This window comes from Gallus gallus, chromosome 5 (genome assembly GCF_016699485.2).
Source record: "Gallus gallus isolate bGalGal1 chromosome 5, bGalGal1.mat.broiler.GRCg7b, whole genome shotgun sequence".
Lineage (NCBI taxonomy): Eukaryota > Metazoa > Chordata > Aves > Galliformes > Phasianidae > Gallus > Gallus gallus.
The window spans coordinates 28,642,392-28,659,514 of NC_052536.1; the positions used below are offsets into that span (position 1 = coordinate 28,642,392).

Here is a 17,123-nt window from a genome sequence, read left to right on the forward strand (position 1 = left end):
CTATGAGCCAGTCCGCTCTTTTGCTGTTGATCATCTCAGCAGCTAATGTAATTTATTTACTACTGCTACATTAATTTGAACAGGTAAAAAAATGCCAACAATTCCAAATGATAGAACACTAACTTTTCTAAACAATGCCTAAGTTCAGCTTCAACCACAGGTCTCTGGGAGGTTCAAAGGTTTAACTGGAATAGCTAAAGGTTAGATGAGTGCAGAACTCAAAAGGAAATGGAAAATGACACTTCAGGTAACCTTTATGCAAATATTTATGTAGCACTGTTGATATTGGTAGTTCCACAAAATTATAAGCCCTCCAACCCTCAAAACTGCTTAATTAACTCTAATTTTCATGCATATTTTCAGTACAACATTATTTTAAGTACCTGGATGTACTTCTGGTGGAATCTGGGATATTTCTACATATTTCCAGTGACATATGACTTTAATGTGGGAAAATTCTTTGCAATTCATTCTGAAACAAAGGTTCCACCTTAACAGCATACAGTAATGTGCAATAGCATTTAATTTTCATCTATGTGCTGGCCATCAGATACTATATGATCCCCCTCCCACACAATTTAATACATTTGCTACATTGTAGGTGGAGTTAAGGACTTGTATCTAAACCCCTTTCCAAAAACAGTATGAAAGGCATGAAAAATATTCATTATTATGAATTATTAACAGATCTCCCATTTTCTTTCCAACTATCCACTGTTTACTAAGGACTTCTTTATTATTGACCAGTCATTTGTATATTGCCTTTTAAAATGTTGACTTATCTAAAATACCCATTGAACAACATGAACCACAGTGGCAGTGAAAAAGCAATAGATTTTAATTATATGTTTTTATACTTGCAATGTGTCCCGTTTAAATTTTAAGAAGCTTAAAGGGCATAAGCAGAATGTGTGAAATATATCTTAGCTCATGATCTGACTTCCTTAATCACACTATGCAGGCTATGACTACGTAATAACAGATAAAATGGCACAAAGGAACAAGACAATTTCATGTCAATTAGTTCTCATAATAACTATAGTTAACGTGGTCACAGTTTCTCATTTGAAACCTTTCTCAATGTGACATTCTATGGGTGTCTATGGGACATTCATAAAGTGTGATTATAACATTTTTATAGTACATCATCTCATGGCATTTTTTTTTCTTGGCTTTACATTTATTCGCTAGTACTAAATCACAAATTTAAGAATGAGATTTGCTCTGTTTTGATTATCACTAAGAAATTTAGCATGTAACCAAACCTGAAATATCACTCTTTATTCTCTCAAAAATGTGATTCCTAAAGAACTGTCCTAAAGAACTTTCCTAAAGAAAGATACAGTGCTTTCACAAAATTTATTTTGTGGAACACTGCAATATTAGCAGCTTGGTTTCCCTGTATTTGAAATGCAAAAGATTATAAGCCTAGGGATTTCAATTTGACAATAAGTGGAAATCAACTTTATGTAAAATACATAGCTGGTATGCAAAGTCATCCAAAAGGGATAGAAATTACCGAATTATTATCATTATCAAAATCATCTGTCAGTGTATAACCATAGTGGATTATGCATCAGAATGGTAATGCTGAGAATAACGACAACAGTCATAGCGTATGGAAGACACAAACAGGACGTGAATCTGAAGAAGCTTCTAAGAATTGTCACTGGATGGATGTTCAAAGGTATAAGCGGCTTTTGACATCTTTTACATCTGTTATGCTCGTAACTGTCCCTTTTTTCTGATTTTCGTTATATATCAAATTATGTGGCTTAAACTATCTCTTCCATAAAATTAAGTGCTGAAAGGCTGATCTTCATTCATGTGGTGAAACACGTCTTTACAGGGTACTTATTGTCTACATTGTTATGTTGGATTTGACTCAGATTTTTAAAGATTCTGTGAAAAATGGTTAACTTTACAGGGGTGTCATGACTGATAAATAGATCCCAATTCTTTTTCACATTATTTCATTTATTAAAGAAGAAATGCAACAAATAAAATGTATGAAACATTAGTTTTTGTATTAGAGGAGTCTCATAATAAAATAAACAACCAAATGTGCGTAGCCTGCATTCAACCAAATATTAACATATTTTGCAGGATGATGTAGGGACCCCAAAACAATCAAAGGCAAAGACAGAGGCAAATGTGAGCATATATGCTTTTGGTTTACCTTAGTGCATCTAAGGCTATCAATCACAGGCAGAAGATACCATTCTCCTATAAACTGAGGGTATCTATTTTATTTGTTACTAAGCTTAATATTCAGGAAACATTAATTTCAGTTTTGGAAAGGGACTTTGGTGTTGAAGTCAAGCAGTCTGATCAGCACTCATCAAAATGCAGTAGTATATTCTTTTAAACAAATCCTTTCCACTAAGTTTCTCAAACACGTAAAAAATGAAATCCCAGCTAGAAAAGAAAGAAAACACAAAGGGAGAAAGAGAGAGAAAGGAAAAAGATGGGCATGAGAGGACAAACCAATCAGATTTAGTGTTACCAGCCAGCGGAAGTTTTAAAAAAACAGATCACTGAGTGAAATCGTACATTTGCTCGGAGAGAGCATCCTTTGACATTGCCTTCTAGGTGATCTCTGAGCTCCTCCAGCTTTCGATGGAGCTACATGTAAACATCAGAAAATGAATTGAAAAAGCAACCTGTTCTTTGGTCATGTTTTTTTCCTTTTTTTTTTTTTTTCTTTTGCTTCTTGTTTTAAAATCATAGGATAGCACATTTCTCACTGCCTCTGGCAAAATATTTCAAGACATCAAAGTGATTTCAACAACACGGACATACAAGCTCGATAACCTTCAAAACTGGAAATAAGATATTTTTGCTTCATTAGCATGGCTCTTTTTTCAGCACAAGAACAGCATTGAAAAAAAAACAAGGGATTGATTATTCTAAAGCAACTGGATCTCTGCTACACTGATTATTTGTTTATTTATTGTTAAGGCAGTGTTCAAGAATGTGTTTTCATCTCAAAAGGGCATATGTTCACGTTTTAGATTCCCAGTTAGGATATCCAATGGTATGGATATTCATGTAAGATTTTGTGTCTAGATACATATTTTGGGCAGTAAAATTAAATCCTGAGCAGTCAGGTGCAGAAATAAGAATCCTGAACTAGGTATCAATAAACATTCATAAAACAGGAGGTGAATCCCATCCCTTATAAGTTACATTTTCTGCATATGTACACACATTATGCATGTAGAAGTGTATGTGTTGACCCATTAGGATGGACAGGTCACAGTAAGTACATACACAAATCTCAGCACAGAAACTGTCATTGTCTCATCTTTTCCCCTGTGTGCATTCAGTGGTACTGAACGTCCACGACTGAAACAGTGCCTCATTCACATAGAGGGCTCTTCTCATTTACACTGTAATGAAAACTTCTTCCCAAAACACAAGATGAAAAGATAAAGCCTCACAGACAGTGAGGAATGCTACAGATGCCGCTAGGTATGACTTGTATAACAAAGAGCAACTGGCTTGTTTTCTATATTGAGATCAATTTAAATGGTGTCATTACTGGAAAGAGGTACATAATTAATCCTTCCCCTCCCCTTCTTTATGCTCAGTGAAATAACATTTTCACAAAGAGCAGCTGTAGAGCAGTGTTAGAGAACAGAGAGGATGGCTTGTCCTGGAACAAAGGCAGTACACACACATACAAAAACAAAACAAAAGATCAAAAAACAAGAAGGCAGGAAAGGCAAGGAGAGTGCAGAAGAAAAATGAATTAGTTAGCGCTTTAGAAAGTGCTAAAAGGAGATCAAGTGGAAAAAAGGTGGAAAATTGGGTGGCTGAAAGAGGCAACTGGATGGAATCTTAACAGAATGGCCTGGACTGCATGTGATCAGCATCCTGGTACAAATTATGTCCTCTGTTTTAAATCATTTATTAGAGTGTAACGCTATACATGGGTAGGTAATGATTTAGATATCTGCCTGATAAGTGCTCTAAAGTTTTGAGTATGTTTATGCAAACAAAAAGGCAGAAAAGGGGACTAATTATTAGCAAAACAGTGGCTCCGTTCTTATTAGTCTCACCTGAATCACTCTCATTTCCTCTTTATCTGCTCTGTTTCTTACTGATTTAAAGGCTAGATATGGATGAAATATTCAGCTTTCTTATAATGGTCTTTTGCAGAATTTAAATGCAAGAAGTGCAAGCACTATAGAAGTTAAATTATGTTTTAGATGGGAAGCAGTAGTCTGAAGATGAGTAAGACACTTCTCTATGTAACAGGCAGTTAAGTGACAAACAACACACATCAGAGAAGTGGTTTAATCATGATCATCAAATTATAGGCACTTCAAGAAAGTTGATGTTTTGCATTTCGTGACATTCAAAGCTTACTATCTGGCCTTCCATAGGTTGTTCTATGTGTAGCACAGAAACAAACAAAATGTGACCCAACAGCAATAAGAGTATTGAAATAAAAATGATGAGATGGTGAGAAATGGAAAAGCCCCTTCCCTCCCTCCCCTCACCTCCCCCTTGAAAAGGAAAAATGTAGGCTATAGAAGAAAATTTGCAAAATAAATGTTAGAAACATATTTACTTTGAGGGATCCAACTCTACTAGCAACTCCTTTGCTTTCATCCGGCCGTCTAATTTGCTACAATGGAGGAAGATGGGTAAAAAAGACAGAAGAATAAAGAAAAAGTGAACTTAAAAAAATTTCCACACAATCAGTTAGCAGTACATGCAAGACATCAATTTGACTCTCTGAGACACCTCTAGAGGACAAAGACACAGACTCTAATTTCTGAAATAAATGGTGTTTCATCATGTCATTTTAAACTTCCCTTGTTGAACTTTTTTTTCATTATATTACCAACCTGGCATATATTCTGCATGCTGAATTCACTATTATTTCTGAATGAATACATGTTACTTATCTGATTTGTATATGGAGAATAATGAAGTCCTAAAACTCTAACTGAAGAAAAAAACACTGTATCTTCTACAAATAATATGACCATAGTATGCAGTAACTGGGAGTATCAGGCCTGACAAGTATCATTATTGATACCTGACAGAATGCAATACAGATTCCAGTTGTCCCAGTCCTAGAGATGTTAGCCACTGCTATCAAGTTTCCCAGTTAAAAATTATGCTGCCCAACCAGAAAATTTTAATGCCAGACCAATATCAGATTTTTCTTTTAATTATTCAATGTATACGACTTCTCCCACACATCTCCTACCTGATTCCTCTTCCTTTATTATATAATTTTTTTCCTAGATGACGCAGAGGGTGGAAGAAACAAATGAGGTAGATGCTCAAAATGCCTTGTATTGCTAGAAGCACACAAAATAAACCATTCATTTACATCCAGAGTTCTTTTCAGAATTGCTGAATCCAGTAAATAAGCCTTTTTTAATGATAAATTAAACTGGTGTCATGTCAATTGAAGTAGAGAGGATAAAGACAATAAGAATGACCTTAGGGATATCCTTCTGCTTGCTAGTCTGAGTCAAGCCTGAATTGATTTTCCATTACCTGATGGTTATTTCGTAGCATATGTAAAACTAAGTCCCACACAACTGAGGTGAAACCTTTCAAACTACACTCCTTTTCCTTTATGAAGTCTCACCAAGGAAGCCAAAGACTGAACCATGGAAATTTAACTATGCTTTATGCTGGCCAGGACATTCCAGTAAAAGTTAGATTGCCACTGCTTATTTTTTTTCTGATCCTTGAAGAGCTTAAAAATGTCATAGTCAAAACATAGTCAAGAAATTTTTGTTTTACTTACACTATATTTGGAAGAAAATAATACACTTAAACAATGAATTAATTATTTAAATATTTAGTTCTAATGGGATATGCCTTAGTAAAGTACAGTGGAAACACTTATGAAAGTTGTTGCTTTCCTTTCCTAGTCTTACTGCATTAGAATAGTATCAGTTTTGAACTATGAAGCAAAACATCAACACTACAGTTGTGATGGAACTCAGAGTAATCTCCAAGCAGTTCCAGTATACTGACCAAGAACAAGCTGTTATTCATACAAAAAAGGTCTCCTTTAGAACACAGATTCAATTTAAATATATGCAGTTGTTACCTAGTTGCTATATATTTCTTAATTCAAAAATAACAAGAGGAAAAAAACCACCAACAAACAACAACCAGAAAAAAAAACACCCTCAGGAGGAAAAAGAAATCCTTATTGGAAAACAAAGGGACATGAGTTAGTGCAAAACAATTGGCCCAGTATCCTGGGACAAATACTATCAATCTCAGAAAGTATAACATGATCAAATAGAACACCGTTTTCAAATATAACGTTTTCAGTTTTGCTTTGAAAAAATGAGAACTAGAAAAAAGAAAAAATAATAAAAAATAAATACTGATAATCTCACAAAATCTTAATTATGTGGAATCAGGACATTACAAAAAAATGCTATATATCACAGAATCGAGGGGAAAAGTTTTAAGAGACAACTATATGCAAGCCCTTCACAGAAGAAAACCAGTTTTATTCTGTTACTTACCAGTGTGGGTAGTGTGGGTACTCAAGTTGTTCTGAAGATTTAGGACTTAGAAATGAGTCTGGAGATACTGTAGGCGCCTACAACTGAAATTATTCAATCTTTCTTCAAAATATATAGACAATCTATAGATATACAACATCTATAGATTGCAAGTAATGAAATAATAAATGCTTGAAAATATAAACCAAGAGGAAATAGCTTAAGGTCAGCTCTTGTCTTACATTCATGGCACAAACAATATGTATGGTAACATTTTCTAGGGGAACCTGGACACAAGCACAGAACTTGGTGTTTCTCAAGGGATGAATCAGAGTTTTATGAAATTTGCATACACTATACTACTTATGTTCTGGGTATTCAGCAGGGTATTACTAGGGGGAAAAAAAAGCAAAACAAAAATCAACAAACAATACTTTCTTTTTTCGTGGCAAATGCCATGGAAAGGAATTCAGGTGTATCCTTATTTCTGGTCAACTCCTGTTCAAAGTTACAGAAGTTGGTCAATAGAACGGTATTTTAGAAAATGACCATGGATTATACACTCCTCATTTTTCAGACACAACTACACACAGATGACCTCCTGTAGCTACAAAAGACCAGAATGAAAGATTGTGTACCTACATATTAATCAAAAGTATATCTATATCTACCCCACCAGTAACTTGCGTGATCTAAAACTGAGTCCTTTGATTTTTCCATTAATCATCTGTTAAGTGAAAAAAATCCTTCCTTCTAGGCAAAATGTAGGTCTAATAAAAAGAACCTGAAGGGTGAAACTGAAAACGCAACGTTCAGCTTCTGGTTTTATGTTTACTATTTATCATTTTTATATCACAGTACAGTTACATGAGTAGATAAAGAGATAAGGCAGGAGCAATACTAAGTAACTGCTGTCAAAACATTATCTGGAAGAAGTGAAGGTTTTGGAACAATCTGAAAGAGTTGTAATGAAGGAAGAAATGCATTCTGTGGCTAACATTGCTAGGAAACTGAAGGTGGAAAGCACTGACACTTAAGACATACGTTATATATACATCTCTTTCTTATTCACAGGGGAATAAGACAGGAGTTAAGAGTTAAGGATAAGACACAGGTGTCCTGCCCTGATCTTTGAAGAGCAAGGTGGAGTTATAACAAGAGAATAATGACGGGAAGCCAGTGGAAGAAAATTCAGGAAGTAGGGAAAGAGTGAGCAAAGACTGATAATAGATTTGTTAGAAGATGAATGAAAATTGTGGGTACCAAAAACCAGGCACATCATATTTTCCAAGCACAGGTCTCATATACATTTTATTATTATTCCTCTATCCTCTAGTATCATCAGTAAGAAATGATAGATCTGTTTATCCCTAGTTTTACTTCTGTAAAAAGAATTTATGAAATGGAATATATATATGAAGCAGCAGATATACTCACAGGTCACAAAGAAAAAACAAGTAAAGCACAGGCAAATCTGAGAGTCTGGTTTTGCTTTTAAAGAAGGAGTTCCAGAAGAGCAGAATAGTTAGCACTACCCATCTCACTTGTAGACTCCTTCCACTTCCTGATGATAAAATCCTGCTCTTCCTATTCCTAAATTTCCCCGCTTACTGCTTCTGACAAAGAAGACAGAAATTTGCAACTTTCAGAAGTGTGTTTTCATATCCAAATTCAGCAAAAAGCTGAATTTCTGTCAGGCTTTTTTCTAAAATCCTGGCTGATACAAGCAATGGAAATTCTTTACAGCATCAGTTTAAAAAGATGTTAAGTTCCATATTCTGTAATGGTCCAGGCATGTGCTGTTGGAATCATGCTAATCAAAAGCTAGTGATTATATTCTATGGCAGCCAAACAAAGTTCAGGTTATTTGCTGGACACATTAGAACTATGTAAAAACTAATCTTCCACTCGACCACGATATTCTCCAAATCTATCTCTTTTCCCCAGGAACTGCCAAGGCAGAATATGAAAAAATAACAATGGGATAAACCTTTCTCCAATCTAACGTAACTTGAAGAGAAGATGTATGATTCTGTGCAAAAGTAGGTGTATGCATAAAAACAACATAAAGAAGATCTTTAAGATAAATGCATTGAAAAAACACTAAAAATTTACAGATGAGAAATTAACTATGAATCACAACATGTTGAGAAAACCTTTACATGAAGAAGGATTTGGAAGAGCAAAATACATGAAGAACATGGATACCTAGGAGCAATTGGCAATTCTTATCAAATGCCTGGATATTCCTCCTGTTGATAACAGCACATTCAACTACAGAAGAAGGTAGTCCACTGATGAGGAGAAATCACAAAAGCTACCCTATGCATATTATTACAATATCGTGTTTCAGAAAAATTTTCTTGAAATCTCTCACACCATTCACACTAACAGAAATGTATCTCAGCACTATAGCTCAACTGACAATTATTTTGCATCAGCTGTCTAGAAACAAAAAACTCGGTGTATTGGCCACATCTCCACATAGAAGTGAATACAAAGGAAATTATTATGAAGTTCCAAGGTGCTTTTTCTGACCCTTAGCAGTCTTTGTCAGAGTTCACAGTACGCTAGAACTAACTGGAGATAAAATAACTAAAAATACTGATATGTGCGGTATTTTCTACAAGCTTTGCTTGCCTGATCAACAGCAGAAAATACTGATACAGAAATCTACACTCCAGTTACAATTTTCTTCTCAGTGCTCTATAGAAAGTGAGCAGCTTTGACTTCTAACAAAGCGCTTAATGTATTTTTAATATTGCAGCAAGTCATGTTCTTTTAAGTTAAAAAATGCATTACATTCAACTTTTACACTGCATGCATAAAAAAAGGGCTTGTAGTTGAAGGCAGTTTTACTCCTGCAGTTTTAGGCAAGACAAATGCCAATTAGTTGAGGCTTCCTGAATAAATGTGTATTAAATAAATAACTGAGTATTTTCAAACAAAGGGAAGAAATACTTCCATTACACAAATAACATTCTCACACAATAAAACTATTCTCCTGTATGCACTACACTGACATAAATGTTTTATTAGGGCTGCTGCACTTCTTTCTTTCATATGATATACCTACAGAAGTGTAATGTACACGAATGCCACCTGATGCCAACATAACATCATTATCATACCATCACACATATTGTTCACACTATCCACTATCACTCACACTGTTCCATATGCAGATTAGAGAATAAATGCAGTCAACATGGACCAAACGGTGGTACAAAGTAATGCAATTATCTTGCAGCTCTGCAGGTTAGTACATGCATTTCACCAGCAGATCAATTCTCTGTTAACTCAAATAAGAGGAAAGATAACGTAACCGCGTGCTTAAACAGGAGCTTTGGTGATACACTGGTTATTTTACACCCATATGGGGCAGCCTATTTCTTTCAAAATATCTATTGACTTCTGTGGAACTCAGTGGTCAGAAATCTACATAAAGTTGATAGGTAAAATGTGCAGCCAGGGCCATAAAAGATTACAATAAATACAAACATTCCATATTACGCCACTGTTCCCAGTGACTTAATATCCTAAATCTCACCTACACTGGACTTCTGGTCATGTGAAAATTAGATCATTATTTCCACTATGCAGTGAACAAGTTTGTGCTTAAGAAAAAAATAAAAACATAGTTAATCCAAGGTGGTGACGTTGTTCTGAATTGCAAGTATGTATACCTCTCTCAAACTAATGACTGAGTTCTGAATGCATAGCTCTTTTGCCTTGTTGCCCTAAGCTGAACTGAAATTCTAAACGCTGCAGTGTATATAGGAACATTCAGATTTTAATAAAGGACAGTGTCCTTTAAACATTTTAGACAATAAGCTAGCTTCTATCAAATACACATTGGTGGTAATGGTGGAAGCTGTCACATCAACAAAGACACCTGTGAGCAACTCAATGGAGGGACAGCTACGTTATTAAGTGAATCAGATAAGAAAGTTACTCTCTGACAACTTTCAGCAACAGAATTAAAGGAAAGATGATGCATTAGTGCTCAATGTCAAAAAGGAAAGATTATCCCTTTCTGAAAATAGACGAATCAGTGGGGCTTTAAAGGGAAGAGTAAATTTCTTTGAGGACAAGTGCATTTAAGTTTTGTTTTCAAATATCTGTAATATCTTGTATTTTATCCCTTTTGCTAGGCAGAGATGTATTTGGAAAATCTGTGTAAAGCTCCTTGTCTCATATATGTCCTCATATCTATACCACCTGAAGAGCACAACTGTAAAACAGAAGTGGATGGGTTTGTAAGGATATCGAGAAGGAGTGTACCTATTAAAGTTATAGGAAAGATAAAATTCAAGAAGTCCAATGATACCCCAAGAAGCTGAAGAAAACGTGGAAAGACCCTGGATTCAGTTCACTTTGCAGATGGTAAGAACAATGTGATGATGAGTGGCTAGTGATCCATGTCAATCTCTGCTCACTCTGATGGTACTTCTGAATGAAACTATTGTCCAAGAAGACTCCAGGTGAATTTTGTTCCACATGAACTTCACAAAGCAAATGAGACATGCAATGCCAATGCACAGAACTCCTGAGCTCAAAGTGCTCCTCGCATTTTGAAAAAGCCTTTTTAAAAGGGGAAAAAAAAAAAAAAAAAAAAAAAAAGCAACAAAATAACTATAATGAAGGGTGCAAATTTTTTTAAAAGAGATGGCCAACAGCTGGCCTGAAATGTTGCCAAACCTGTCACTGGTTGTTATTGAGTGACCTTCATAGATCTTCTCTAAGGCATTCAATAGGAAGCCCAGTTTCCAGTGTAGTAGTTGGAGAGAAATATGTTCCAAACAGGTTTGAATCTCTGACCTTCAGGATCCCTAATCCGTCATAGAGCTTTCCTGTAAATATCATCCTACAGTCACCACTTGTAGGTTCAAATAAAAAGTTCTTCACTGGAACATGCAGGTTTTCATAAATCTCAGTATCAAGAAATTCCTACAGAAATTCTTGTCAGAGAATATGAAATGCTACTGTGAAACCGATCAAAAATAGATAAATACCCACTTTATTTCCTTTCAAACAAGTAAATATATTGTTGAATTGAAGAAATCAAATTCTATTCCAGTGTGTAAAACTGATTTCCATGAATTCAAGAACTGTTCTGGATGCACTAGATTAGTACAGATAACTAATTCCCAACTATGCTAACACCCTTCACTAGACATACTATACAAAGAAGGGAACTGAATTTCAGCACTGCTGTACTATTTAATACGGGTTGCAGAATATGGCAGTACTTAAAAAATAAATGATCAAGAAAAAAAAACACCACAAAACCTAAGTCAAATAAGTATTTCTGTTGAAATTCAATTTTCAGCTTAGATTTGATGGCACAAGTCTTTATTCTGCCTTGTTGATGGGCTTATTTTGGAATTAACAAACACACATGCAAAATCCCCTATATTTTTCAGCTTTTCTCCAAAGTGAATCTTCTAATTTCAGGAAAGATTTTAGCAGACTTTACTTTCATTGTTTATAATTGTTTTTTTGTTTTGTTTTGTTTTTTGGACCTCTCCAGCACACCAAGATGCTTCTTTCTTTGTTACAGTGTCGCACCTTCAAATCTGTGGAATTTTGCATTTTTACCTAAGAATGATCAGAGTTACTAAACAAAATTTAAACTAAAACAAGATGAGGAAAAAATGGCAATGGCTATATGTAAAATAATGTTATCAGTAATGAATCAGTAATGAACATCTTATAACTTCTAATCAGTAATGAATTTGAAAAATACTGCTGCACATAATTGAGGAGAACCTTGGAGGATACAGTAGCTTATATGCCAGCAAGCAGGATTTCTCATCTTAAATAAACTTGGCTACTTTCTACTCCAGAATACATTCTCCCAGTATCATCCCCTTACTTTTTCTTTTCTTTTCTTTTCTTTTCTTTTCTTTTCTTTTCTTTTCTTTTCTTTTCTTTTCTTTTCTTTTCTTTTCTTTTCTTTTCTTTTCTTTTCTTTTCTTTTCTTTTCTTTTCTTTTCTTTTCTTTTCTTTTCTTTTCTTTTCTTTTCTTTTCTTTTCTTTTCTTTTCTTTTCTTTTTTAATTTTTAGCAGGATAAAATACATAATTAAGCCTCCGTGTCCACAAACAGCCACCCTTTTTTACAAGAAAAAGCAAGAACCCTTGCAGTACTTGGAGTGTGATTTCATCTACCTAGATCATTCTAAGAATTTAAACAACCCAAAAGCAAGTTGCAAGGCAGAAATAACAGCATATGCAAACTTCCAATTTATAAAAAAGAAAACTTTACTTGGGAATTTAGTGTAGGAATGTCAAAATATATTCACATACTTTCGGTATTGTTTTCACTTTGATGATCATTTTAAGAAGAAATAGTATAAATCAAGATAAAAAAAATGTAAAATTTATTGTATCTAATTTACACAAAATACCTAACTTAATAAAACTACAGCATGCAAATCATGTCCTGAACAGCAACTCATTAAGAGTTACTGGTAAGCAACCTGATCTTTCTTCTATTGAAAAAGCTGTAATTGATAGAAAACCATCTTCCCAACCCTACTTAAACATGGCACTTGTATATTAAAAACTTCTGACACTAGACCAAAAACATAAATCATGGTTACATTTAGTTCTAATTTTTAGCTCATTTGACTGAAAACTGGAACCAATAACTCCTAGGTTCAGCAATAAAGCTATGACTCATGACAAAGGTGTTCAAAGCATCATTTTTGTGTTGACAAAGATCAAGATGAAAACCAAAAAAAAAAGCATTTTTTTCATCACAGGAACAAGACTTCTCTGTCCTCTTCTCTTTTAAGTTTTCTAAGACTTCTCTTTTAAGTTTAAATCTGTTTGTTTTGTTTTGTTGATTTTTTTCTTTCTGAGAATTTCAGAAATTCTTTACAATTGAAACATTTTCACAGACAAATTTAAAGATATGCTATTTTTCAGATTAGGAATATCAGGTCTTTAGGTGAATGTAAACAAGAACGATGACAACAACTCTTATTAGGACATACAGAAAGTGGTTAACTAGCAAATTTAAATCTATTATGCTAAGAAGAATATGTTTATGGAGCGCCGGATAGACAACTGTTTTGCTAATATCTAAAACAACTTTGAAAATAAGACTTGCTTCCTCATTTTAGCTTGCAGATTCCTACAAACTCATATAGGAATTTGAACTCTATCACGACTACAGATTTGTAAGCATGTATCGTAACAGCACTAAGGGCTTTATCTGTTTCAGTTTAAATTAAAAATGACAGATAGGGGAAAGACAGATATCCAGCAAGTAAAGAAAATAAAAAAGATAATTTTTCCTAAGCAGAATATAATGAGTATAAGGAATGAGGTAGTTAGATAGAAAAAACATCACTCTTAAAAGTACCTTAATGAGTTTCTTAGGCTTCTTCGTGATCAAAGGTACACTGAAAGAAACTTTGCACATTGAAGTGGAAGAACTGAGTATCAGTTAAACTGATGATCTTGCAAAGTGAATCACTTTCAACACCTCTTGTCACTGAAAAGTACTCCTGGTGACAATTTAAATCTTGCCCTTGGTCTTCTATATCTGCTTCATTTGACTCTGACACACAGTATTGGCAAAATAAAATACATAGTGATTACATCATTTATGTATGGGAGAAGCAAAGACTTGAACTTGAAAGCTGTAATTTTCTTTTATAATAATATCATCCCTAAGATTAGAAAAAAAAAAAAACCCAGAAGTTTGAAGCAATGACTCAGATATTTGGATAATTTAAAACAATATATGTACGTATTCTTTTAAGTTATCTGAAGTTGCAGGTATAAAATTTTATGCTACAATTTTTAAAAAAGCCCCCAGTGTCACTAGGCAAAAATTCCCATTTACATCTGTAAAAGGTATTTTGCACTGGGTATTGTATCGTTTTTGTATCTGAAAAGAACACTGCATTTAATTTCATGAAAATGACATCCACGAAAATGTACAAAAATAAAGGAAGATCTTACAATCTAGGCAACTATTGGAAATTATATAAAAAACTTGCAAGCCATATTGTGTTTTCTTATATTTTAGTCATGTCATTTAGCAAATTCACTTGACCTTGTTGAGAAAGCATTAAAACTTTTAGAAGACCAAAACTATATTGTTAAAGATAAAAATATGTCACAATCACTACGATACTTAGGGCTGAATAACTAAAGAGGACTGCTAGTGCAGTTTTCCCTAGAGTAAAACCTAAGATTGCCTCTCTATCTGAATCTTTCCACTATAAATATGTTTTAAATGCTCTTCGAGTCATGGTGGATTTTGCTTAAAACTTGAATGCAATTTATAGAACAAGGAAGGCATTCTTCGGGGATTTATTAAATGCTCACACAAGAAAGTCTTCTTAGTTTTGGGGATGTACATAATGACAGATAGAGTAGTCCCAATGGAAATCTGTCTTGAAAACCTCCAAAGAATTTATAATGAAAAATACAGAATCACAGAATGGTTGGGGTTGGAAGAGACTATCAAGATCATCACATTCCAATCCCCCTGCCATGGACAAAGACACCTCCCATGAGACCCATCCAGCCTGGCGCTGAAAACCTCACCTCCAGGGAGAGGGCACCCACAATCTCTCTCTGATTCCTTCTTTTTTTAGGATATTTAACTTCTGAAGACTGATTGAAATGTACAGGTTCAAAGTGGCTATTCATTGTTTACTACTTTCTTACAGACAGACTTTCAGAAAACATGGAAGATGAAGTATAAACAATAAAGACATTTAAAATTAAATCTTCTGTTTTGTGCCTGTCTCCATACTGTGTGTACACACAAACAACATTTTTTTTTCCAAAACGTAATTATGAAAAGGTAAAGACTTTTCTTCACAGATCAATCAAGAGTATTAGTAATGCACTCTCTCATACCTTCTCTCCAACAGGCTCATGCATTAGTAACCTGCTACTTACATTATTCAATATAGGTGATCCCAGCACTGCAGAAACTTGATTCTTTTTTTTTTTTTTTTTTTTTTTTTTTCTGAGAGGGATACACAACTTTCTGCTATTCAGCAAATTCAGTAAGAGAAATGTAAGGGTTTACATACATTTAGGACAAAAAATACAACAAGAAAATGGTGCAACAAAATAAACTGGAATATGTTTCACAAAGAAATCCAGTGCCACTAATTCTCTGGCTAGAGCATCACTCAAAACAGTAACCATAATCAAAAGAAATTAAACTGTTTTCTGATGAAACTTCCTCTTCTTTGTTTCAGTTCATATATACATGTTTAGGAGCCCTGAAGTGAGATTCTCAATCAGAAAGCGAGAATACAGAAAAGGTACACACTTGCAGATCAAAGAAATAAAAAAGCCAGAACATCAACTAGATGTTATGTTACAACTCATTTTTATACACACTACTGTGTGAATCTGTGGATCAATAGATTTAGTATAAATTACATTATACTGCATTATTAGAAAGCTGGGATCCAGAAGGAAAAACATCGCAAATGCAGATGTTTGGACATACTGACAATCTTGAAGAATGTGAATGAACCATATTTCTAGACAAATTCAGATGATGTTTGAGAACTTGAGGATAAATAAAAAGACTGAATAAAAGATACCAAGAATAGTTGGAGTTTTCATTTTTCAAGATACATAAAACAAAGAGCTTTCTAACTGGCAAACTGGCAAATTTCAGGTAATTGGAACAGTTGAGATTATTCTTCACTTATTTTTTCTTGCTGTTAACAGTTGGGTTTTCCTTAATTTTTCCTTAAAGCAGCTTGTAGTACCCACTTCTGGAAGACATTAAAGAAAAGCTAGACTAGGTAGATGTCTCATGGCAACTCCTGTTTTAAAAATTGGTGTGGTCTCTCCTATTCTGAACAAAATCTGATCTTGTAGTAATATATGAAAAATGGGGCTTAACACAAAACACTGAACTGTTATGCAATTATAAGAGCTCATCTCAACTAATTTCCCAAAGAACAGTTTCAGATTGCTTACTCTTGTTTCAAAATTCATGTAGTTTCCTTCTATAGTCTCTTAATCTTTGAAGACTGCCTAGACTGCATGGGTGTTCAACCTTTTGGTTTGCCTGGGCCACACTGAGTGAAGAGGAATTGTCTTGGGCCGATGTTTTGCTCGTTGCTCAGTGCTGGGCCAGGCCACCTTGTGGGGAAGAGCTGCCACCAGGACGGCAGGGCTAACTATTAACTGTCCTGGTCCACATGCAGCCTGCGGGCCATAGGTTGGACATCCCTGGTCTAGAATAATGCATTCTGCTTCACCACCGATAAGGTTCACACCTTTCCACAGCCATACAAAAACAAACAAAGAGGTTTAATCTAGTGCTATTAGCAATGCTGACACTATTTTATGCTTGTTACTGGTCTCCTTCGGCTTTCTTTGGACTCTTCTGTTTTGTCAAGAGGCATAAAATTCAGCTCAGCTACTCTGTTTTGTATTCCTCTTCTGCTCTAGCTCTAATTTAATAAGCTCTGAGTTTCTATTTTTAGCCATCAGACAAGTGACAGCTTTTTTAGTAAAAAATGAAGGAACTGCATGCAGATATAATTCAGTGAATATCTTCTTAAGAAAAACAGAATATGGTGAAGCTTAGTATGCTGTCTATCAGAATAATTTTGACTCTGTTA

The 17,123-nt window shown here is 34.5% G+C and overlaps 1 protein-coding gene across 32 annotated transcripts in view; it reads right to left on the bottom strand.

The window, feature by feature from the left end:
* Positions 1-17,123, bottom strand: part of GPHN (gephyrin) — a 266,028-nt gene that overhangs the window by 72,673 nt on the left and 176,232 nt on the right. For 10 of the 32 annotated variants that reach the window (XM_040701121.2, XM_040701109.2, XM_015287526.4 and 7 more), the window contains 2 exons: positions 4,580-4,636; positions 2,554-2,625 (listed from right to left, as the gene is read on the bottom strand). The exons of 13 other annotated variants lie outside the window; for them this stretch is intronic. In XM_040701121.2, the coding sequence (XP_040557055.1) occupies positions 2,554-2,625; positions 4,580-4,636 (129 nt within the window). The remainder of the gene's footprint in view (positions 1-2,553; positions 2,626-4,579; positions 4,637-17,123) is intronic. 9 more of the 32 variants (XM_040701117.2, XM_040701114.2, XM_015287540.4 and 6 more) reach the window with 1 other exon arrangement.